The sequence below is a fragment of the Eublepharis macularius genome, chromosome 1 (genome assembly GCF_028583425.1).
Source record: "Eublepharis macularius isolate TG4126 chromosome 1, MPM_Emac_v1.0, whole genome shotgun sequence".
NCBI lineage: Eukaryota > Metazoa > Chordata > Lepidosauria > Squamata > Eublepharidae > Eublepharis > Eublepharis macularius.
This window is the reverse complement of record NC_072790.1, coordinates 193,231,076-193,255,990: the sequence shown is the minus strand read 5'-3', so window position 1 is coordinate 193,255,990 and position 24,915 is coordinate 193,231,076. Positions and strand designations below refer to the sequence as shown.

General features: G+C 41.8%; 1 protein-coding gene across 1 annotated transcript in view; it reads left to right on the top strand.

Moving 5' to 3' along the window:
- The window catches only part of TRAF5 (TNF receptor associated factor 5), a 50,859-nt gene extending 27,702 nt beyond the window's left edge, over positions 1 to 23,157 (top strand). Inside the window, exons 4-11 of the mRNA XM_054982079.1 lie at positions 5,541 to 5,642; positions 7,496 to 7,660; positions 10,390 to 10,467; positions 11,326 to 11,400; positions 11,686 to 11,778; positions 17,805 to 17,945; positions 19,206 to 19,374; positions 20,603 to 23,157. Coding sequence (XP_054838054.1) covers positions 5,541 to 5,642; positions 7,496 to 7,660; positions 10,390 to 10,467; positions 11,326 to 11,400; positions 11,686 to 11,778; positions 17,805 to 17,945; positions 19,206 to 19,374; positions 20,603 to 21,180 — 1,401 coding nt within the window. The 3' untranslated portion in view covers positions 21,181 to 23,157. The remainder of the gene's footprint in view (positions 1 to 5,540; positions 5,643 to 7,495; positions 7,661 to 10,389; positions 10,468 to 11,325; positions 11,401 to 11,685; positions 11,779 to 17,804; positions 17,946 to 19,205; positions 19,375 to 20,602) is intronic.
- The last annotated feature ends 1,758 nt before the right edge of the window (positions 23,158 to 24,915 follow it).

The window sequence follows — 24,915 nt, the reverse complement described above, 5'->3', positions numbered from 1 at the left end:
CGTTCCAGGAGTTTGAGCGCTCTCTGCCGTGTGCTCCGGTTCCGGCGGAGGTCTCCGTTCCATCGCAGCCAGTTTTCTCGGTTCCAGCGCCGTTTCACCGGTCCGTTCCGTTGCCTGCTGCTCTGCCTCCTTGGCAGCCTGTCCCGGGCCTAGGGAACGTGGCCTCCTGGCAGGATTTTGTGGCTTGGATTCAGCAGTCCGCTCCCTTTCTGCCTGGTCCTTCGGTGCCCCTGGCCACGGTTCCGGCGCCCTCCACTCTGCCTCCAGCTCCGCCTGCCACTCAGCCGCGTCGCCATCTTTCGGCACCCCAGCCTTCTACCTCGGTTCCGGCTGACCGCCCGTCGGTTCCGACGCAGACCCCAGCAGCTTTCTCCGACTCCGAGGATGATGAGGGCTTGGCGTCTCCGTCTGAGTACTCGTCGGACGCGGCCTCTGACCCTTCCCCTGATGATGCTGTTGGGGAGCTCCGCTCATCGTCCCCTAATGACGATTACAGGGTGTTTGCAGAGCAGATGGTCCGAATGGCCGCAGCACTGGAGCTCGACGTCGCCTCCACGACCTCCAAGCCCAAGAGTAAGCTGTTGGAGCCGTTGTATTCGGGCTCTCCTGCCTCGGTGGCGTTTCCTCCTGTCGAGGATCTCGTCGACAATGCCCTGGCACTCTGGCAGACCCCTGCTTCTGTACCGCCTACGGCCAAGAAGGTTGAGAAATATTATCGCCTCAAACAGGAAGATTGCCCTTACCTCTTTGCCCATCCGAAGCCCTCTTCCATCGTGGCCGAGGAGGGTCAGGCTCGGTTCCGACGGGGCTCCTCTTCGGCTCCATCGGATCGGGAGGGGAGAAAGCTGGATGGAATTGGTCGGAAGGTGTATTCTTCGGCTTCCCTGGGGTTCCGGATCGCCCATTTCCAAGTAATAATGGGCTCTTACAATCTTTTCTTGTGGAAGCGTCTGTCGTCCTACCTCTCTGACCTCCCCGACGATCGCCGTCACTTGGTCAAGGCTCTCCAGGCTGAGGCTTTCCGTTTGTCGAAGCAACAGATGACGGCTGGCAAGGACGCTGCCGACTCCGCGGCGCGTGCGATGGCATCCTCAGTGCTCCTGCGTCGGCACGCCTGGCTTCGATCTACTGCCCTGCCCCCCGAGAAGAAGGCCAAGGTCGAGGATTTTCCGTTTGAAGGTCCTCAGCTCTTCTCAGAGAAAACGGATGAGTCCCTTTCTCTTATGAAGAAGAACCAGCAGACGGCCAAGTCGCTCGGGGTTGCGCCTTCGGTTCCGCAGACGGGTCCGAGATATCGGTACGGCAGGTTCCGGTCCTATCAGTCCCCCTACCAGCAGTTCCACCAGCGCCAAGGACGGTTCCCCTCCGGTCAATCCTATGGCCACCGTTCCTACTCTGGCCAGCAGCGCCACTCTTCGAGACGCTCCGGCCGGTCCAAGGGACGACAGCAGCCTCCTTCGCCCAAGCCCTCGACTTCAGCGCAGAAGCCCACGGTCTTCTGACTAGACCAGGACGCTTCCCAGTTGGTCTCCAAGGACGCTGTTAATGTCCTGTTCTTGGACAGGCTACGGCCTTTCTTGCCCCGTTGGCAACTCATTACTACGGATACCTGGGTCCTCTCTGTTGTGGCCCGTGGTTATAAGTTGTCGTTTACCACTGCACCCCCTCTTTCGCACCCACCCCGTTGTGCTTCTTGTTGTAATGTTGTGTTACAAAATAATGTTTTGGAGTTGGTTGCCAAAGGTGCTGTCCGGGTGGTCAATGTCTCTACTTCCCCTTGGGGGTTTTACTCAAGATACTTTCTTGTGGATAAGAAAGATGGGGGGTCTCGTCCCATTTTGGACCTTCGGGCCCTTAATACCTACTTGAAGGTGGAGAAGTTTAGGATGCTTACCCTGTCCCGGGTGTTGGAACTCTTAGAGTCAGGCGTCTGGATGGCCATTTTGGATCTCAAAGACGCCTACTTCCACATTTCCATCTTTGAGGGCCACAGGAAATATCTCCGTTTTACCTGTGGAGGCGCTGTCTATGAGTACACGGCCTTGCCCTTTGGCCTGGCCTCGGCGCCCAGGGTGTTCACTAAATGTATGGCCACCGTGGTGGCACATCTACGGTCTAGTGGCTGTTTTGTTTATCCCTATTTGGATGATTGGCTCCTGGTGGGTCCCTCCTCTGACTCCCTCCGGGCTTCTATCGCCCTCACCTTGTCCGTCCTAGACTGTCTGGGGCTAGTGGTCAATTTGGGGAAGTCGGTCCTGTCCCCTGGTACGAGCATTAGATTCATTGGGGTCCACTTTGACTCTCTGCTGGGCCGGGCTTATCTACCCCCGGACCGCTTGAGCAGGCTGTCCTGCCTGGCCCGCCACTTCGTGCATAACCGGTTCCAAACTGCCCTCCTGATTCAAACGTTGTTAGGTCTTATGGCCTCCTCCACAGGGGTGGTGTGTTTTGCACGCCTGCGCATGAGGCCTCTGCAAAATTGGTTTGTTCGGGTTTTCAACCCCCTCACTATGAGTCAACACCGTGGGTTTTCCGTCCCGAGGGTGATACAGCGGACATTGGTGTGGTGGACTGACCCTGAGAATTTGTCCAAGGGTTGTCCTTTTGGTCCCTTCCTGCCGGAGGTCACCGTCTTCACGGACGCTTCCAATCTAGGCTGGGGAGGGCGTTGTGGACACCTGTCTGCTCAAGGTGTTTGGTCCTCCCTTGAAATGGGCATGCACATTAACCTGTTAGAGCTTAGAGCGATCCGTTACTCCCTTGCTTCTTTTGCAGATGTCATTCGGAACAGGAGGGTTCAGGTCCTGTCGGACAATACCACAGCCTGCTATTACCTCAACAAGCAGGGAGGAACGGTCTCGCTCAAGCTCTGCAAGGAGGCGACTGCACTCTGGACTTGGGCCATTGCCAACAACGTCCTGCCCAGGGCCATTCATATTGCGGGGGAGAACAACACAGCAGCAGACACGCTGAGCAGGGTGTTTTTGCCCCAGCACGAGTGGTCCCTCAACACGGTTTATCTCCACAAGGTTTTTCGCACATGGGGCACGCCTTTGGTCGACCTCTTTGCCACAGCCCACAACAGACAAGCCCCGCTGTTTTGCTCCCGGGCCGGGATTGGCCATCGTTCACTGGGGGATGCCTTCCAGATACCCTGGTCTCCAGGGCTCTTTTACGCCTTCCCGCCCTTCCCGCTCCTTCACAAGGTCCTCTCCAGGATCAGGGCCTTCCGAACCCACTGTATCCTGATTGCCCCTCGGTGGCCTCGCCAGGATTGGTTCCCCCTTTTACTTTCCCTGTCACAGGGGCGGTGTCTCCCGCTGCCACACGCCCCAGACCTGCTACTCAGGGACGGAGTGTGGCATCACGATGTGGCAGTGCTAAATCTGACTGCCTGGCTCCTCTGCGCCCCAGACTAGGCCTCTCTACTAGGGTGCTTAATGTGATTCTGAATGCCCGAAAACCGTCTACCAGGTTGTCCTACCAGAGGAAGTGGTCACGTTTCTCTAGGTGGTTAGCCCCCAAAGGGGTTTCCCCTTTCACTTGCCCGCTGCCTGTCATTCTGGACTACCTCCTGGACCTGTGCTCCCAAGGCCTGGCATTCTCCAGTGTTAAGGTGCACATGGCTGCTATCTCTGCCTTCCATGAGCAGATTGATGGGAGGACTGTGTTTGCACATTGGCTGTCCAAACAGTTCCTGAAGGGCCTACTAAGGTCCTTTCCTCCTAGGGCCCATCCTATTCCTCAGTGGAGCCTGACCCTGGTGCTCTCCCGTCTGATGCTCTCCCCTTTTGAGCCCCTGTCTACCTGTCCCTTGCCTCTGCTCACACAGAAGGTGGCCTTTTTGGTTGCAGTCACTTCCTCCAGGCGGGTTGGGGAGTTGTCTGCTCTGAGGTGTGACCCCCCCCTTCCTGCAATTTTTCCCCGGTACGGTCATGCTCCACACTAGTATGCAGTTCCTGCCCAAGGTGGTTTCAAAATTTCACCTGCGCCAAAAGGTGGTCCTTCCTTCCTTTTTTCCTACACCCTCTTCCCCAGAGGAACGTACTCTACACACATTGGATGTGAAACGTGCTTTATTGTTTTATTTACATCGCACCAAGTGTTTCAGGAAGTCTCCTGCCTTGTTTTTATGTTACTCTGGCCCTCGCAAGGGCTCGCCAGCTTCTGCCCAGTCCATTTCTCGCTGGATTGTGTCTGCAATTAAACTTTGTTATCAGCAAGCTGGAGTTCGGTGCCCGTTGTCGATTACTGCTCATTCTACTCGAGCACAAGCTGCCTCTGCTGCCTTCCTGCGAGGAGTGCCACTCCAAGACGTCTGCCAAGCTGCAACGTGGTCTACCGCTGACACTTTCATTAAACATTATTCCATAGACGTGAATGCACGCCGTGAATCCGCTGTTGGCACGGCTGTTCTGCACTCTCTGTTCTCATAGACACTCACACCCGCCCCCATTGGTGAGATGCTAGCTATTCTCCCAATGTGGGGCTGCACAGAAGGACGACGACGATAAACAGGGTTTCTCACCTGTAACTGTTGATCGTCGAGTCTCTTCTGTGCAGACACACATTCCCTCCCACCTGCCCCGCTGTGAGTGCTTGGTTTCTCCATTGTTTCTCAGGCGGCTCAGGTGAACTGAGGGAATGCCGGGGACGTTCGGGTACTTGTACTTCAAAATTGGCGGGAACACCGGCGCGCATGCGCGGTGGGCCCGAACGTCCCCGTCACATTTCTAGAAGCTAAAAGAATCTTCTCCGCGGCTGGCCTGCGCCTGCGCAGTCCCAATGTGTGTCTGCACAGAAGAGACTCGACGATCAACAGTTACAGGTGAGAAACCCTGTTTTTCAGGCCTCATGTCCTGCAGATTTCTACTAGGCCTGTTTACTGGGAAAGTCCAAGCTCTGTTAATTAACTGCACCTGGGCTGCTTTCTTCCCGTGAGAGAATGGCCTTGGAGAAGGCGAGAGCCTGGTGCTGATCAGCTATAACTGTACTCCCTAAACTTTCACAGTGCTGTAATGTTCAATTAAGTAACCGAGCCCTGATTGGTTCCTGAGAGTGGGCAGTTGCCCCCTAGATTTCAAGAAGCCTTTTTGTCTCGAGGCAGTTTATCAGTCTTGCTACTTTGCAGCCATTGCCAACCACCTGCAATGTGTGAGAGAGAGAGCTTCTCAGCTCTATGACACCTCCAGGATGCCTAGAAAAAGCTGGCATGGATGGACTTCGGTAAGATCAATCAGCTTTGGAACCAACTCAGAGAATGCTTAGTCAGATAGCCAGTAGTATTTTAGCTAGTTAGAATATATTTAGATCAGCAAGCTGTTATTTGTTTTCCGTCTTGCCTAAATGCTTAAGAGCGGTTTCTGCCTTGCACACAGTCCTGTGATCTTTCTTTAATAAACTCCAATAATATATTTTGCCTGCCTTTGTCCAGTGTTGTTTGCCAAGGTGGTACACACACTCAAAAGAAATCATCAAACTATTAAAAAACTGTGATCGAACTATTCTCCTTCACCCAAGCTTTTGTACTGTTTATTTAGGTCTTCAAAGACAATTGCTGTAAAAGAGAAGTTCTCAATTTGCAAGTATTTTGCAGAAATTCTCCAGCCTGTGATGCAAAAACATCTCTGGGTCGATATCAAGTATGCATTCCCATATTCTAGTGTCGGTCAAATGTTACATTTCTGGTGTTTTCTGGTCAAAGCAGCAAACTGACTAACATTAAAGCTTCTCCTTTTTTCATTATGAGTAGGAGGTTGGCAATCTGTGTAGTGAGCATGCACTGTAAATAAAAGAATTGATATTCCAGTGAAGACCCTGTTTGTTTTAGTACTTGAAACCTTTATTTTAGCCCCTGTATCTGTCAGGAAGCTGACCTGCGGAGCCCAGACTAGCCCAATCTTGTCAGATCTAGGAAGCTAAGCAGGGTGAGCCCTGGTTAGTACTTGGCTGGGAGACCACCAAGGAAGTCTGGAGTTACTACACTAAGGCAGGCAATGGCAAACCTTCTCTGAGTGTCTGTTGTCTTGAAAACCCTATGGGGTTGCCACAAGTCAGCAGCAGCTTGATGGTGGGAAAGAGTTGTGGGAAGACACTTACAAACACAGTCAGTTGGCCCTTTTCTCTTCCAAATAGTATTGGGGGGCAGAGAACAAGGCAAGAGTATTCACAGTCTTCATGTACTCTGCAGATAGTAAGGGAGGATAAAGACTCGACAGAATAGTTTTATGCCATGCACCTTGAATCCTGGGTCAGGTATCTGACCAGAAAGGTTGCATGTGAGTAGGGCTTTTTTTCAGGGGGATCGCGGGGGAATGGAGTTCCAGCACCTCTTGAAAATATTCAGCAATAGTGCTTGAAAATAATATGATTTCAAAGAATTCCATGTGTTTCTTCCTCATTTCCCTCTTGAGAGTTCCGCCACCTCTTTTCCCAGAAAAAAAATTGTGCATGTGAGTAATTGTTCCCTGTGCCCAGAAGCATGTTTCATTAGAAAAATGGCCTGTGTATGGAAACCTGTTTCTGTTCATGGATCCTGAATCGAAGCCAACATCTTTCAAAACCCAAACACAAAGGGTCTGTGAGGTTTCCTGTGTTCCTGAGGGACAAAACACACATTATCTTCAGAGTTCCTTCTTCTCAATATATATGGAAAAACTGGGAGTGATGAAAGGATGAGGCTATTTAGAAAACCAGCACAGTTGTGAAAAATCTCTATAAAAGCCCTCTAGTCTGTAGTAAGAAAAGTATGTTTAAATATTGTTAGTTCTGTGTATTACACTGTTGGTAATACATTGTTTTCAGTTATAATCTACCTTTTATTTATTTATTTATTTATGTCATTTAGCCTGCCTTTCTCACTGAAACTTAAGGCAGATTACACAGTCTGAGTCAGTACTGTCAATTTCAAAGACTTTTTCAATAAACAATATGATAGAGTATTGTTTCCCAGAATGTCCTGTTGTTCATTATTGTACTTTGCTCAGTGAATGTCCTTTGTTTACATTGTATTTTCACTTGCACTGTGTAATCTGTCTTGAATGTCAGTGAGAAAGGCAGACAATAACTAAATAATTTAAAAATGCAAATTTGCAAGGATTTAAAACCAGCAGAAATCCAACACAGAGTTTAAGAAATGCTGAAACAGAGAATAGGCAATTCTAACACTGGCATATTAACATAGAAACTACCCGCCCCCCCCGCCCAGTAGGACCATACATACAGCAACAGAGTACATAGTAGTAAAGTTTATAGACCCTCCCTATCTCTTTGCTGAGGTAGCTCTTTGACACCCTTACAGTATAGCCCTCCTATCTGAGTAAAAAGACCTCTTGAAGAATTCAGTTTTGCATAGCTTCTGGAAAGACTTGAGTCTCAAACAAGATTGGCAGACTATAAATAAATTCTCCAAATAACTGTTTCCTGTATCTATGCATATTTCAGCAAGCTTTACAATATGAATATTATATTGATAGCATATTATCATGTTTTATAGGATCACCTACAACAGTGTTTGTTTGAAAGTATACAGTGTATTAATGAGGGGTGCTGTGAAAACGTTCTTCAAAAGGACTTGAAAGAACACCTAGACTTGCAGTGCAACTATCGAAAGAAACTGTGTCAATATTGTAATCAGCCTATAATTTTAATTAATTTAAAGGTAAGATTGCAATAAAGCATCTTTGATCAGTTCGAAAAATTTTGCCTGCAAATTGCTGTAGAAAATGCAAAGTGGCTTGGGCTATACATAGTCGAGCGATCATTTCCTCTCTTGTATTCTATTATGAAGATAATCAAGAGTGCCCTGTTGGTAATGTTGTCCACATTCTAAAGTTTGGGCCTGTAATTCTGAGAAGTCATTTATATATTGAAATTTTCCAGTAGTTGATTTGAATGAAGTACAGGAAGCATTAACAATCAACAAAGTTTGAGGTCCAAAGGTTACAAATGGCCACCAAACCAAGAGTGCTGTTGTTCTATAATTAGAGAGAGCCAGAAGTAGTATAAATGAAAACTTCATAGCAGGCTCATAAGATGTTAGCTCCCAGTCTCTTCTCTGTTCACTCACCCCAAATGCACTGTAATGGATAAAAGATTTAGGCTGGGAGGGAACCACTCTCATTAAAGACCCAGAAAGGTTAGATGTGGTGAAAGTGAATTCTTCACTGTTTTTCTGAAATAATTATAGCAAATGAAAATGTGTGCCATTTGTGCAGTTGAAACTCTTTTCTACTGTTTGCCAAATAAATCTAAAGGAACTATTTCCCTGGAAAACAAAGTCGAAAGAAGTCCAGAGCTGGGAAATATGGTATACATAAGACAAGAGGAATGAATCCATTTATACCTACCATAGCGTTGTGCTGAATATTTATCCTTTTCAAGGGTGTATTATTAACTGGGACAATAAACAGACAGTGAAGAAACGTCTAGGAGTACTGCTAAATAGGCATCCTACGACAATTGATCTGTGTTATATCAATAGAATTTCAAGCCCTGCCAAAATGACTAAATTAGTTCTCTTTTTCCATAGCACTAGATTTCCATTCTTAATATTGGCAATGCAAGGATGATTAAAGAAATATGTATTGTTGCATGAAGATCTTTTAAAAGTACTAAGCGAACTTCATTATTACCCATTAAGAATACTTTAAGGTACCCTCAAAACTTTAAAGCTGAAGAACAAAATTTCAACAAGCCAGACGAAGACTTAATTGACTTTACAGCATCTCCTAAGAAAATTGCAAGGAAAAATATTAATACAGATCTAACATCTTTAGCCAAACCTTTTATGGAGCAGGGTCTCCATACTCCAATGGAAACAGATGAAGTGGAAGAAAGACTTCTAACTTCCTTCAAAACATTGCCACAATTAGATCAAAATAATATTCTTAATAGGATTCAAGAATTACAGCTTACTCTTGTTGATATTTCAAAAGGCCATTTAAGAACTCTTAATTGATTGTGAAACAATGAGCCAATCTTCCTTTGGTCAAATAAATTTTAACTTTAAGTCCCATGAGCTCATTCCTGCTGAAAAATCTAAGAGGATGATTATGGTGAACCATAGTAATAGAGGTGGGATTATTCCCTATCTAGTTAGAAAATCTGACTGTGAAGACCCACAACAGAATGATTTACCAATTAAAGTGGATACTCTAAAATTATGGTTTTTAATAAGCATTCTGTCATGGAATATGGCTGATGGGTACTCTAAAATTTCAACTCATGAGATACAGAAATTTCTATCTACTTTTGATATTATATTGTTACAGGAGACATGGACATCTGATACCATATTTATTCAAGGATTTAAGATATTTATATTACCAGCATCCAGGGGAGATAAAGGAGAAAGATGGAGTTTAGGGGTCGCATGCTTGGTATCTGCTAGGCTTGATGTTATCTCAGCTAGAAATTCTAAAATGCAGTTCATTTGCTATTGCCATGTTGTTACATTTTTAAAAGTTTGCATGTATTGTGGTCTCGGTGTATCCCCCTCCTACTGCTTTATCTTCTGTAATTGATGAGAACTGGAAGAAGTTTAATATTTTTTTATATTGTTGATATTTTCTGTCCAGATTTCCAAATGTAGATCACTTTCTTTCTTCTGCAGAAGATGAAGGGATAAGAAGTCAGAGATATCAGGGACTCCCTGAAAAGAACTCTTATTGGCCCTTCCTCCATGGTTTTGATTGTATTGTTTAAAATTGTGTATGTGTGTGTGTGTGTGTTTTAATGTTTTTAATGCCTTAAGTCTGCTGCCTTGAGGATCCTTTTTGGGTGGAAAGATGGCATATAAAAGTTTTAAATAAATAAATAAATTGTAATATACAGCAAATTATAAATTACAAATTGGAACTTGTTGAGGAAAGAAATCCCCCCAACTTCCCCCCTTCCTTCCCAGTCCTTTCCCCACTTCTTTCTCCTCCTTGCCATGCCTCCGCTGCCACACTCCTACATTCCTGCTGGAGTTCCCTGTTTTGGGATCATTCTGCACATCTGAGAATCCCCCCAGCTGCGTAGAAAAATCCTTTGTATCTATGCATGGTCCCATTGTCTGGATTTTTTGATTCACACTCTAGAACCATTGTTCAAAATTCAACATAAAGATACATCTACATTATATAAACGGTGCACAGTTCCCTTGGGGAGGGGGGTTGCTTTCATTAGTCCCATTGGCTTGATAGGAATGGTACAGGAGCACAGACCATGCAAAAGAATTATTGACCTCTTGTGCTGCTCCTGTTAAAATTTCATTGTGGCACAGGAGATCCCAAGTAGATTGAGCCGTGTTCTCTTCTACTGTTTGAGTTAATAGAATAGAATTAAAGATATATGGCAATGTTTTTTTATTTCTTTGAATAACAAATCTTCCGCTATTATTTTCAGGTCCATGAGAAAACTGATTGTCCTTATTATCCCTTAATTTGTCCTCATGGCTGCAAACAGATAATTCTGACAAAAGAGGTACAGGAGTGTTTTTGGTTTATTAAGAGCTCGCACAGTTTTGTGAAGAGAACAGTATATTGTTATCCTGCATCCAGGGCCAGCTCCAGCGTCGCTGGCACCTGAGGCAGTTTAAAGGCTGCCTCAGCATGCATGCGCACCGGACTGCGTGATGACATCACTGCGTGTGATGTCATCACGCGGGGCTGGGTGCGCGCACGGAGGGCCTTCCAGCCCTCCTGTTCAGTTGCTCTGCGGGCCAGGTGCAGCCGGCTGTTCTGGCCGCCGGCTGTGCCTGGCCCGCAGAGCAACTGAATGAGAGGCTGCCTGCTCAGCTGCCCCACGCTGCCGCCGCCAGCACACACTCCTGGCTGGAGGTGGTGGCAGCAGCTGCCGGGCCAGCCCTGCCTGCATTTAGCATTAGAAGTTTGTTTTTCTTTACTTTGTTCATAATAGCAATGATATCAACTTGCCATCCAGACCTATTGTAAAAGCACAACCAATAACAGCGAACCCATTGTAATTGTTTACAATGAGCAGACATTCTCCTATTGATCCTTGCATCACCTTGTTTCTTTTCATATAACTTTTATAGGTTTATTTATTATATTAACAAAATTTTTATTCTGCCTTTCTGCCCTCATATGGTGACCAAGGCAGGTAACAACTTAAAAACATACAAATTAAAATCTCATCTTTAAAAGCTATGAAAAGCCAACATACCTGCCAATATCTTAAAGCAATTTAAGAAATTGAAAATAAATATAAAATATAAAAACTGCAGTTAAAAACATTGGGGAGGGAGGAGGGATTATCAAGCAATCTCTCCCTGCCACCTGCTTAATTAATGTTTGACTTCCAATGTGTTAATATTTGCAGGTAGAAAGTCATGTTTCAGTATGTCCTGAGATGGAAATCGATTGCCCATATAAACTGTATGGCTGTCCAACAAAGGTATAGTATTACTATGCAAACTTATCCCTAGATAGAGGCTGACACTCCAATCTTATTCCTAGCTAGAAGCTGACTCTCCAAAACACTGCTAACCAGAAACTTCTCTGTTCTCTTCTGGCTTATTTTTGTATTAGATTAGAATAAACCTTTGAAGATCCATCCCCCAACCAGCTTCAGCTATGTTATTATAAAACTTTGGGAAAAGAGACATTTTTATTAACAAATTTGGGTTAAAAAGCTTTGTGCTTGTTTTGTTTTTACTTCTTGCCTATATTCCGTTTCTAGATTAAAAGAGGAAAACTTTCAGAACATGAGAATATTTCTTTGAGAGAACATATGCTATGGATCCTGGACAAGAATTCAAAGCTGGAAGATCAGGTTTAGCACAATATTCATGATACTTTCTTCCAAAATCTTTTAACACAGATGTCAATCAATCATTATTAAAACAGTCCTAGATCAGCATAAAACATAGCAACAGTCCTAAAATTCAGGAGCTCAAAAGTAAAAATTATTATAATTTACCAGGCTAAAAAATACATGTCAGCATTTCATCAGTTATTTTTATACTTTCCTTAACTGGTGAATTTTATGGGGTGCTGCAAAAAACTTCATACTGCATGCTGTAACCACTGAGTTCACCCAGTAATAATATTCTAGTATACACTAATTCCGAGCCACCAGGGTACCTTGTAATTATAGAGAAGATAAACTTGTGGCAGATTTCTTGGTAAAAGGGGCAATGTAATAAAACATGTTCTATAGATTCCATCTCCCCTGTACCACAAGAAGAGAGCTTATCTTCTACCCGAATCTTTTTATAACACTCCTCTAAAACTGCTGAGGGGAGGGCTTGATTTCTTGCCAATGAAAATGCCTTCCTATGCCTGGGTATTTCCAGTTGAAATAAATAGGCAGCCGGGGAAACTACATATCTAGAGCTATCTAGATCTACATCTACATATCTAGAGCTATCTGCAGATAAGAAGGTCGGTGACCTTTCTAAGTCCATCTGCCGCTCAATATCCAACATCCTTAGTTTTAGGGTTTGTTTTTCCTGTTCATATCCCAATTCCAACAAAGAATGAGGAGAAAAACCCAAATTCTGCAACTTATTTTTGACTGCCTTTAGCCATACAGACTCATAGCTGTCTTTAAGGATCAAAGGAGTTAAACTCCAAGGATTTAAATTTAACTTTAGCCAAAGACTGAATGAGGCTAGGCGCACCCAATCCTCTACTTTTACCATGCCAATTTCCAGATGTAGGTTGGCATTTGGGACACAACAGGGCAATTGAAGGGCAGCTCTCAAAAATTTAGTTTGCACCCGCGCCAGAGGTACATAGTACAAAGAGGGTGGCCCTAACTCAGTCCCATATAATAGCTGTGCCAGAGTTTTAACCTGAAACAGTTTGAAGGCTGCTAGAATATAATGGCCTCCCCTGATACGCAAAAATTTAATTAATAGTGTGGGCTGACTTTTGTCCGTCATCAGCTACATAATTGTAGTATGCCTTCCTCAAACCAGAGGCTTGGAATACTAACCCTAGATACTTAAAACTGACCATCTGTTCTATCCTGTGGCCGTTTATATTCTATGCCTGAGTTTTGGGTCTCCTCCCAAATGCCATAATTTTGGTTTTTTGATAATTTATTATCAAATGATCTCTGCTGCAGCAGTATTGGGCATAAGCTTCCAGTGCCCTTTTCAAACCTGTTGGGGTCCTTGATAAAATTACTGCATTATCTCCATATAATAGAACCGGGATTTCACGATCCAATAATTTAGAGGGATGGAAATCTGGATCACTTAGCTGACCATGTTATTAATATAAAAGATTAAAAGTAAAGGGGCCAAATTACAGCATTGTTTAACTCCCTTAGTGGTATCTATTAAATTTGAAAGATGCCCATTCCTGTTGCAACTGACTTCAAGGGTGATATTATTTATATAAAGCACGGAGTAGGTATAAAAGCCTATGATCAACTGAAGTCCTCTTAAATTTTTCCCACAATTTGGTTCTTGAAATCGAATCAAAAGCCGCCTTCAGATCTATGAAGGCAGCATCAAGTGAGGTCAGACTTTTTGTTGAATATTTTTCAATTAGATGTTGTAGAATCAAACAATGGTCTGTGGTGGCTCTACCCTCCCTAAAACCAGCTTGCTCTTCTGCTGTTTGATCTTCCTGCTCTAGCCAGGTTTTAAATTTTTCTGAGAGGTGACTAGTATAAAATTTGCCAATAACACTGAGTAAATTAATTGGCTTGTAGTTTGCTGGGTCCACCCTCCATCCTTTCTTAAAGAATGGAACTATAATTGCCAACCCCCAATCTTTGGGAATATGACCAGATGAATCAATAAAGGGTAAAGAGTGATGCCAAAGGTGGAGCCCACCACTCTATATTGTTCTTTATAAACTCAGGGAGAATACAGTCTATGCCTGGTGCTTTTCCTCTTCTCGGATGATTTATAAGTGATTCTACTTCCTTTTTAGGGACCAGAGGTCAGGTAAGTAAATCCTTTAGAATTTGTGGAGGCAGATCATATGAGGGATCTTCATGTATCTTCTGAAAGTATGCTTCTCAGATGTCAGACGAAATATGTGTCCGTAAGAGGTGAATCCTTAGTTATGTGGTTTTAGATCATCCTTCAGAAAAGTGTGGAGTTTTTTCCATTGCCTGCTTGGATAAGGAGCTTCCATGTGGCTCTTATCTCCTCTTTCTTCGTTTGTGCGATCAGTCGTTTATAGAATTTCTTTTGGGTAGGAAGATTTTGATGTGCTACTTGACTGTCCTTTTCAGATGCATTTTTATAGGTATAATAAGCTGAGCTTAGGTCCTTTTTGGCATCAATACATTCTTTATCAAACTATGGCTTTTAGTGTCTTACTGCTTTCTTGGTACATGAACCAGCCTCATAGACCAGTAGGAAGTTCGAACTCTGGACAAGATTTTCATAAATAATCAAGGGATCTTGATATAAATATAACACAGATGTTGATATATGTCTTATAGCAGGGGTGGCCAAACTTGGTTAATGTAAGAGCCACATAGAATAAATGTCAGCTGTTTGAGAGCAAACAAGGAATTCAAGACCACCTAACAACAAGCACGTAAATTGTAAACATTCATATAATCAATACAGTAATGACAAATTGCCAATATATGTGCAGTTCATACAATATTCAATATCCATTCATAATTCAATGTATCAATACATTTATACAGTCTTCATTGCAAGACCCATAAAGTGCTCAGTGCTAGTGAAACAACTAGTTAATTGTCCACAGCCATATAGCTTCCAATCATAAGTCCGTAAACAGGATGATTCAATCTGATACAATTCAATACATCAGTATGAATGGACAGGGAAGCACTATAGGTCATGAATAATGTAGAAAACAATATCCATCTGATGGGAAAACCGGTGAAGAATCCTGTTTCTGGAATCCCTTTCTGGAATCCCTTTCTCAAAGATGGTATATATACACTCCGACGTTTCCTTCATCCACTTTAGACTTGCACTTAAATCATCATTTGCAGCCTTCACTCGATTCAGCATCTGACATTATGCAATTGATGGTTTAAGTGCAAGTCTAAAGTGGATGAAGGAAATGTCGCAGTGTATATATACCATCTTTGATACTCTGGTTTCTCTTCAGATCGCATAAATCTTTCGCCTTTTTATACCATTATATGAATGTTTATAATTGAAGTGGTTGTCATTAGGTGGTCTTGAATTCCTTGTTTGCTAACCTTCGTCAGGACTTTCTTGCTTCTGTTACCTAGATGTTTGAGAGCTGCAAGATATGATGCGTTGAAGTTACTGTAGAGAAAGGCGGGTTTGGGGGAGTGTCCTGAAAGTGACATCACAGGAAGGGGTGGGGTTTGGATGCAGTATGTGAGAAGTGACATCATTGGAAGGGGTGGGGCTTGGGAAGAGCCATCACCTGACCTTTGACCTGAAAGTGCCAGCACAAAAGTGATGTCACATCCTTGTTACACACCACCCCCAATGTCTCCAGGCTCCACCCTCAAAGTCTACAGATATTTTTCAAGTCGGACCAGACACCCCCATTGTTTTTATTGAAAATATAAAAGGCATGGAAAGGGAGGGAGGGAGGGGAAAGAAAGAAAGAAAGAAAGAAAGAAAGAAAGAAAGAAAGAAAGAAAGAAAGAAAGAAAGAAAGAAAGAAAGAAAGAAAGAAAGAAAGAAAGAAAGAAAGAAAGAAAGAAAGAAAGAAAGAAAGAAAGAAAGGGGAAATAAACTGCTCAGAGAACTCCGAGAGCCGCGTGATAGGTATAGAAGAGCCTCATGCAGCTCCCGAGCCACAGTTTGGCCACCCCTGACTTATAGTATCTTATGTGATCTGAACCATCCTAGTGAAATCAGTAAACTGGTCTGGCATCCACTGCCTCATTTTTTGGTGGTGGCTTCCAACCTTTGGAACTCCGGGAGATGCACATGGCTCCTGCATTACTTACCTTATGGCATTGTTGTTAGGCATTACCTATTACTGTTTACTGGTTGCCAGGGTTTTGGTTTGCATCTGTTTGCACCCATCTATACAGTTTTATAAATGCAGGTTCATTCACTTATGTTTTCCAGGATGAGGCTAAAAATAGTCTTGTTAGGTGAGGATATGTTCAGAAGACTGCTGTACCACTGGGAAGTTAACTGCAAGAAAATGATAGAAAGCTGACTTGCACAAAGTATGACCTCCCAAGCTGAATGCAGCCCATTTACTATTTCCATAGATCACTATTAAGAGGCATGGGGCCCTGTTAAACCTCCACTCTGTTACTAGAGAAGCAGTCTTCTGTGGTAGCTAAGAGTGCCTTTAACTTACTGCATTTAGCCCAGCAGCTTTCCCCATATAGAGAGACTATTGACCTGGTCACACTGATCTATTCTAGCATAACCTTGTAAGGTGGTCTATGTGGAGCTGCCCTTGAAGACTACTTGGAGACTACAGTTGGCACAGAATGCAGCAGCATGATTGTTATCAGAGGGCTGATGCCTTTGAGCATGGTACTCTCATTTTGCAAACTATTTGTTGGCTGCCAGTTTGTTTTGGGGATCAGTTCAAGGTACTGGTGCTTACCTTTAAAACTCTTCATGACCTGCAGCTCATGTACCCAGAGGAACGTCCCTCTTGATAAGAATCGATGCATCAGCTACATTTGGCTTAGGAATATCATGGAAATATGGATTAGAGCACATTATACTTAGTGATACATATGTATTCTAGGGAATTCTGTATGAACTTTACTGTCGTTTTTTTCTAGCATATTGTATAACTATACAGATTCCCCTTCATCTTTGACAGCCAATTAAAAACAGTGGACGGTATCAGATAAATGTTTTCTAATTTTAGAATGGACCAAGGATGATCTGCTCACTTAACTTTTCCTGTCATCTTTACTGATTTATATATCTTATCCTGCATCTGGACAAAAGTGTCACTTTTGGGCTAGGTAGAATGTCATGTGATTGAAAATATGAATAATTAATTCTTCATACCAGTCATAATCTGTTACCGGGACCTCCTGGTAACAGTGTTATCACATAAAAAAGATCTTAGATTTCTGCATAAGATAATATGTAAAAAGTGTTAATCCGGATATCAAATCAGGGTTTTGACTGAAAGAAATCTCATGATGAAGATCAAGTTGAGAAAGTTGCCCTTATAATGTGTGCTATGGGAACTTCACTGCATTTCATATTAAATCTGATTGATTTAAACTTAGATTTAATTGAGAAATGTTAGGAGAGTTAATTCTTGTTGCCTTTATCTGTTCCATCTTTGTAGGTTTCATCTTAATAACCATTTATATTCTGATATCTTGCTTTATTAAAAAGACTAGAGTTTATTTTAATTAAATAAATCGTTAAACTCTTAAGAAGAGTGTCTGTGTCTTAGTGTGGGGAGTATTGCCAGAAGACCCCTATAAATTATTTTGTACTGACAGTTTCTCTAAAAGGAGCGAAAGTTGTTTTCAGGTCTCACTTCAAGGTCTGGATGCTGCTCAGAATTTAAGATAAAATCTTTAATCTGAACAGTTGAAAACCTTAATGAGACAAGCATTCCATTACCGCAACATCTTTTTGTTGTGTCCTCCACACATTCAGCTGCAACCTGTTCACAGACATTTTTAGTTGCTGACCCTGTTTTATGGAATGGCCTCCCAGAAGAGAACACAAAAGCTCTCATCCTGATAGCATTCCAGAGTGGCTGCACTACTGAAGTCTCAGGGATGGCTTTGGAGCTTTTTCATTTTAGTTGTTTAGTTATTGTTAATTTTCTTTATTATTAATTTTGAGTGTATTAACTTTGTTGGGAGAAAGGTGGGTTTAGTAACACTTCTAATAAAAATAAATAAATAGATCTCTTGTCTTGCAGATCTCTGACCTTTATAAAAACCTTGAATATAAAGAGTTGAAAATCCAGCAACTAGCTGACACAGTTAAAAAGTGTGAAAAAGAATTCAGGCAGTTCACACAGCTGTATGGTAAAAATAGTAACTTGCTGGCAAGCACTCAGGTAAGACAACTCATTCTTCCTTAACTCCTTCACCACCTCATCTTCCTTAACTCCTTCACTGCCTCAGTAAAATGGAAGGATGGCTATATACTAGCCATATATTTAGATACTAGCCATCTAAAGACAACCATAGTTTCTGGTTAACTGGGATTTTCTAGTTTTATTTAGGCTGGATTTAATTTCTCTTTTTTCATAATCCTTTTGTTTACTGTAAAAAGGTGAGGAGTTGAATTTTAGTCAATAGTAATTTTATCACCTGAGTCTTCCTGAACATCTGTATTTCATGTGTGTTTATATTTTTGCTATACCCACATATACTAAGTCATAATCAAGTAAGTGGAATACCTCCTTGGGATAGAAAATTGGGTTTAGCATGTCCAGGATAAAAATCTATCTACATAGACTTACCTTTCATTAAAAAAAGAACACCCTCCTTCCCCCAAGGAGTTTATAATTTCGATTTTAATTGTGGAGAATATTGATGGGGGGGGGTTAGATATCAACTGTTTTCTTCAGTCTCTAGAAAGAGTTATGCCAAGATGCAACTCTGTGGCCCTGCATAGTGCTATCAAACCATTGCAGGCTTCAAAAATCCTAAGAATACTTTGCTGGAAATAAGCCCCTCTGCATAACATGGAACTTACTTCTGAACAGATTTGTATAGGATTGTTCCCCTATCCTAAACAGAATTGCACCCTTGCAAGCCTGTTCACTTCAGTAGACTTAGAAGAATATTATTCTGCTTAGGATTTCACTGCCTATCTTGCTACAGGTAGAAATTGCTGCAGCTACTATGCAGAGTGCATCCAGCAAAGTGGTTTTTCCATTTTTTTCCTGAAAGTGCATATATGTAATTTCCTTGAGCACTTTTTGTGTTCTTGTTTAGCAGAGAGAGGATCCATAGATCTACAATAACTTCCTTGTTCATGAAGGCAGCCTAGAAGCAGTGGACCTGTAGCATAGTCCAGAGACCAATACACAGTATTTTTGGTGTTGAACTGTTATTACTTTGCTAATTTTTATAATACTGAATTACCTCTACATTAAAACTAATGTTTCCAGGATGTGATAAATTATGAATTGCAAAATCCATAGAAGTAATTGGAGATCATTGAGACTGATGATTAAACTAGAAACTTGACATGAATGATTAGCATGCTAATTGAAATAAAATATGTGGTTTGAAGGTTTAATAAATGTATTTTAATATTAAGCACTTTGAGGGTTTTTTAATGCCTTCTCTCCTCCTTCTACTTGAAGACTCTGGCTATTCATGTTGATAAATCTGCCTGCCTGGAAACACAAGTGAAACAGCTGGTACAAATGTCAAACCAACAGCAAAGTAAATTTGATCTGAGATCACTATTGGAGACAATTGAAAACATAAAGCAAAAAGTTGCTTTTTTGGAGTCATTTGAACAACGTTTAGGTATTTTGGTTCTTACTAAAATGTTCTTGTCTTTCAGGATTTGTCAGAAGCCATCTTAAAGTTTCAAAACAAATTTAGGGCCTAAGTACACATCTTGTGTTTCCTTGAGTCTACCCAATCCATATTTATTTTGTGAGTTCCCCACTGAGCAGTTGCTTAAAAGATACAAAATAGTTCACCCTGAAGGCTAGTTTCTTAGGTTTACAAAAAGAGGAATTTCCAGAATATTTAGGTTTCCAAGATTCCAGGTCTGTATTTTTACATTTAGATATAAGAGAACTTACATTTTTAGTTAAAAGGAAATACAACTGTATTTCTGGGAGTTTCCACTCCTATTCATGTCCCTGTAGAAGAAAAAAAAGGGGGGTTGAGGTTCTGATGCTGTATGTGGCTCTTTTGGAAGTCAGGGTGTTCCATGGCAAAAGCACCTCCTTGGCAAAACTGTGTTCCAGTTTTCCCCCAGTAATCAAATGTTTAATATTAATTTTGAAGTTGGAGAGGTGGTTGTTCTTTGGCTTGTGCAAGATGAAATTTCCTTGGCCAGCTTCTTTTTCCAATCCATTATTATCTCAGAGAAGACTCTTCTCAGAGATGCATATTAAAAATAATTTACATGTATTATAAATGCGGTGGTCCCACCACTCTTTAAGCAACTGTGCACAGTCAGGATTCTCTGTAGAGTCATTTTGTTTGACTGTGTGGCATATTTCAAAGAGAAATCCTGAGTTGCGGTTAGAAGAAGAACTTAAATTTGCCAGACATATGCAACTGGAACTCTGTGTGTGTGTGTGTGCGTGCGTGCGTGCGCACACATTAGGAAGCAGAAACAGCAATGCTTTGGCTGTTCTGTACAAATATTTAACAGTCAAAGGGAAATTCATAATATATTGAGAAAATAAAATTGAGGGTTGAAAGAAGGGAAGAAAGGTGAGAGGTCATTTTAAAGTCACATTCCTAAGTACATTTCGATGAAGGTTATGCCATAGTATAAGTACATTTCATTATTTTAAATCGAGGCATTCAGTATCTATACAACCCATTGTATTGTGCAGTCTCCTGTTGGAAATCAGGAAAGAATGGAACAGTCCTTTACAAAAAGGTCATCAAGGTCAGAACAATCAGTTTAGACACTAGTTATGTGTGTTGTGCCTATGCAATGCATTTTTACAAGTCCGTATTTAACTTCCCACGCCCTCTCCCTGAATTTGTTGTGTCCTTTTTTATCCAGTTTTTCTGGAAGACTTGTCCAACCAACATGATGTCCATCTTGGTATGCACAGAGCACAACTTAACAAAAATGAAGAACGGTTTAAGCTTTTGGAAGGGACAAGCTATAATGGAAAACTGATTTGGAAAATTGTAGACTACAAAATAAAGAAAAAAGAGGCTATGGAAGGCCACACTGTCTCTATATTCAGTCAACCTTTTTACACCAGTCGCTGTGGGTACAGATTATGTGCCAGAGCGTATCTCAATGGTGATGGTTCAGGAAAGGGAACACACGTTTCCCTGTACTTCGTAGTGATGAGAGGGGAGTTTGACTCACTGTTACTGTGGCCTTTCAAGCAAAAGGTTACACTTATGCTTTTGGACCAAAGTGGGAAGAAAAATCACATTGTTGAAACCTTTAAGGCTATCCCCAACAGCAATAGCTTCAAAAGGCCAGAAGGAGAGATGAACATTGCCTCTGGGTGCCCTCGGTTTGTGGCACACACTGTGCTGGAAAATGCAAGAAATGCTTACATCAAAGATGACACTTTCTTCCTAAAAGTAGTGGTGGATTTGACTGACCTTGAGGAATTATGATATGTACATCAAAAGAATCACTTGAAAATTCAAGTGTAGTTTGGTGTTCACTGGATTCTTTCAGTCATCAGAGAAAAGGTACTCTCAGTCTACTGACCAATTTTTACGTTTTGATAGCTTAATGACTACTTTCTGTACTTTTTCAAAATTGCATTAACTAGTTAAGTATAATGAGATGGATTTTAAGCATGTAGCAAATCTAAGTACTATGAGAAGGTTTTAACATGTTTGAAAATTCTTAACTGGTTCACTGTCTCAGGAGTGTGTGTAAGATTGCAACTGGAATGAAATACTATTGCAGAATAGAACAGAATTGCAGAATATAACAAAACATAAGGTCTCAAAATCTTTTGAATACAAAGATACAAGAAAGATTGTAGAATACAAAGATGGTAGGAAAATCACTAGAAAATGATTCTGGAGTAATTAGTTTCTTGAAAGTGATAGTATTGTGACTCTGTAAGTAAGTGGGTGTATTTTATAGTTTGATCAGTCGAAGTTTTAGATTACTTCTTTAATTCCCATTGTGGGGTGGGCATGAGTTGAATATTATAGAATTTAGCATCCACAACTGATCATATTATCTGTGGAATGAATGTGAACATTTTTCATGTCATAAAGGGAGGTTGATCAGTTTATCAAAACTCTTTGGTCTTACTGTTATACAGTATAAGCATGAGAAGGTCTTGAGAAGCTGTTTCTGGCTTAGTCCTGTATAGAATACACAGGACATACTTCAGTATTAATGATACATAAGCAATAGTTATTGCCTTACGGTATTAGCGATAAGCTTGTATAGATTTGTTTTACTTTCTGTATTGCATCCTTCTGAAGCATTAAAACCTACCTAAGTAGGTTGTCTGCAATGTTCTGCTTTAGTGAGTATTAGTTCTATACACACAGGGAATTACTAACCCATATGATTTTTCAGGACAAGTCAGCAGGCATTACATCTCATATAAAAACTAAAGAAAATGAACTTTTGTAATAATAATATTAGATTTATATACCGCTATTCAGTACGACTTAACACCCACTTAGAGCGGTTTACAAAGTATGTTATTATTATGTATGTTGTAGTAGGGGAAGGATTGGGAAATGTAAGAAAACTGACATCCTGGAAAGGGCTCATTGGAATTTATATTGCTTAATTTTCTCTACCCCCTTTTTCCAGCTGATGGATGACATTTCCTTTACTGTAAAGTTTGTTGTTGTGTTGCTTCAATGGACCATTTTTAACATGAAAGACTGTTATTTTAATAATGTTTCTTCTATGTATTTTTGTATCAGTTTTGAAAGTATGATAATTTTTTCTTAGACTGAACTGCCATCTGCACTGATTACTTTTTTTACAAGAGTAAATAAATAGTTAAGGCATGTTAAAGAATAAAGAAAACTTTGAAAACTATTTTTTTCAGGGATGCAAGATCCCAATCCAGAAACTCTGCCAACCTCTGAGAGCTTGGAACATGGAAGAGAGTATGCTGTGTGTCTTCTCTCTCGGTACTTCAGTAGACCTTACTCCCATTCTCTTTTGCTGACTACAGGAGAGAATGGTAGGCAAGGAGGCCGTTGGAGCACCAAGATAGGAGGTGCAGCTGTACATTCCTGATGACCTCCCACAACCAAAAGTGACTGGCAGTTTTTAGGTTGTGGTGTGCCAACCTTTTAACTTTTATACCATTGCCTGGTTTCTAAGGAGTCGACCTAGTTTTTGTAAAGATGACCACGTTTTATTTATTTCAAAAATGTCTTACCTATTTGGAGCTTGGAATTGCCTCCTATCACAGAATGAAAATTACCTGTATTTGCAGTACAGAGAATGGCGTGCTATTGATAGCTTCATCTAATTCTGTCTTCTAAAGTGTGCATGAATTTGTGAGATGAGCTTTACACAGAAGTTTGTGTTTATTGCTGTAGTTTTTAACACTTTGTTATCAGTGCTTTTAAGTTTTCAATAAAGAATATTAAAAATAATACAGAATTTGCAATAATTCCGTGCAGTAGTGATCTTGAACTACTGAACTGTCTTAAACCACTGATTTCTGCTACCCTTCTTGCTTTCCATAGATGTATTTCCTTGCTTTCTTTAGATGTAGCAGAGCAGGTGAGCAGGGTGAAAAGTTAAGGTTCATACACAAACACTCCAAAGATTCCTGGGTTGATGTTTCTTTTATAACCGGAAAGTTGCTGTGCCAGATGTTGTATCTGCACTAAAATAAGCATCTGTGCTCTGAGATCTTGGAACCAAGAGTGGGGTCTCTCGAAGGATAGAAAGAAAATCTAGCTACCATTCTGATTCTGACATCCAGAAATGGACTCTCCTTAAACAAAAACTACCTATCCAAAATACACTTTTCATATAGTATGTGCTACAAAAAGATGTGCAAGCTCTAGTTGGTTAAACAAACCTGATTTACTGACTTGTTCACCTTCATTTATTTGATAGCTTCATTTATTTATCAAAATACTTCCACCATCCTTTTTAGCACATGGTTGCCCCCAACCAATACAACAGACAAACATAGAATTAAAATCTACAAACAACAGATTCCCTTGAAGCATCTAAAATGATTATAAAAAACTAATCAGTCTCTAGATAAAGATTTGAATTATCCAACAGTCAATCAAAATCAACAGAAAACCTTGATAGATGTTTTTAGTGCTTTCTTATGCTGCCAAGGTGTTAGTTGTGCCTCATAGTGGGGAGGGTTTGTCATAATCTCTCTGCTGCCACTGAAAACTTCAGATTTTGCCACCTGTCGAACCTTTGACAGCACACAGCAAAATATCTATCAACAGATGACCTCAGTTGTCAGATAGATTCATACTGGAGAAAGCAGCCTGTATTTTGTGTGCCCGTCCCCAATGTGAGCAACAAAAGACTTTTCCGTTTATGCACTTCAGTTGCTTTCTTCCTATGCCTTTGCATCGAGAAGCAGGGAGAAAACAGTGGCCAGCTGAGGAAACCCCCTGAGGACGAAAGGGTTAAAGAACCCTATCTAGAGAGATGATGATTGACTTGTGGCTGCCGCGCAGGTCGGAGCTCTGTTTGGGAGATCATATAGGAAACAGGCTTTTGATCTCTACACTAGATAGCATTACTATGTCGGTAGTCCTCAATCTTTTGGAAGTAGTAACCCCATTTCTAAACACTGTAATTTGGAGGATTCACTTATAATCTCCCCACTTTGGGCTCTGAAGTGCTTATGCAGCAATTCGTTAATCTTCAAACTATTAATCCTAGACTTTGGGCTACCAAAAGTCACACCATCGTTTACATGAAGACTGGCAGAAACACATAAACGAGCAAAAAAGGCGGAGGAAGGTACTGAGGCTGGAAGTTCAAGAAACGGACCGGTGGGTTATGTTGCGGTGCCCCAACAAGTACGATAGCCATGCGGGGTGGGTGGGGTATTACCATTTTGGTTAATAGTATTTTTAAAATTTTTACAATAGAACCGTGATGAAAACAAAAACGGTATTCATTATTAAATTAATTCTATCTTAAATGAGGCCAAAAATTCAAACAATGCATTGCTGATGCTCACAGCAGGTGGCCGCCCGCTGGAAGGTCAGCCAAAAGGCTTCCAAGCTGCGGGCCATCCTAAACAGATTGGTCGAACGGGGCTTTCCCGCAGGAAAGCGGCGCCGCTGGCCGTGGCGGCGCCTCAGAGGACGCCCTGAAGCGAGAGGCGGCGGCCCTCTGGAGGGCAGCCTCCCGCCGTTTCCCGG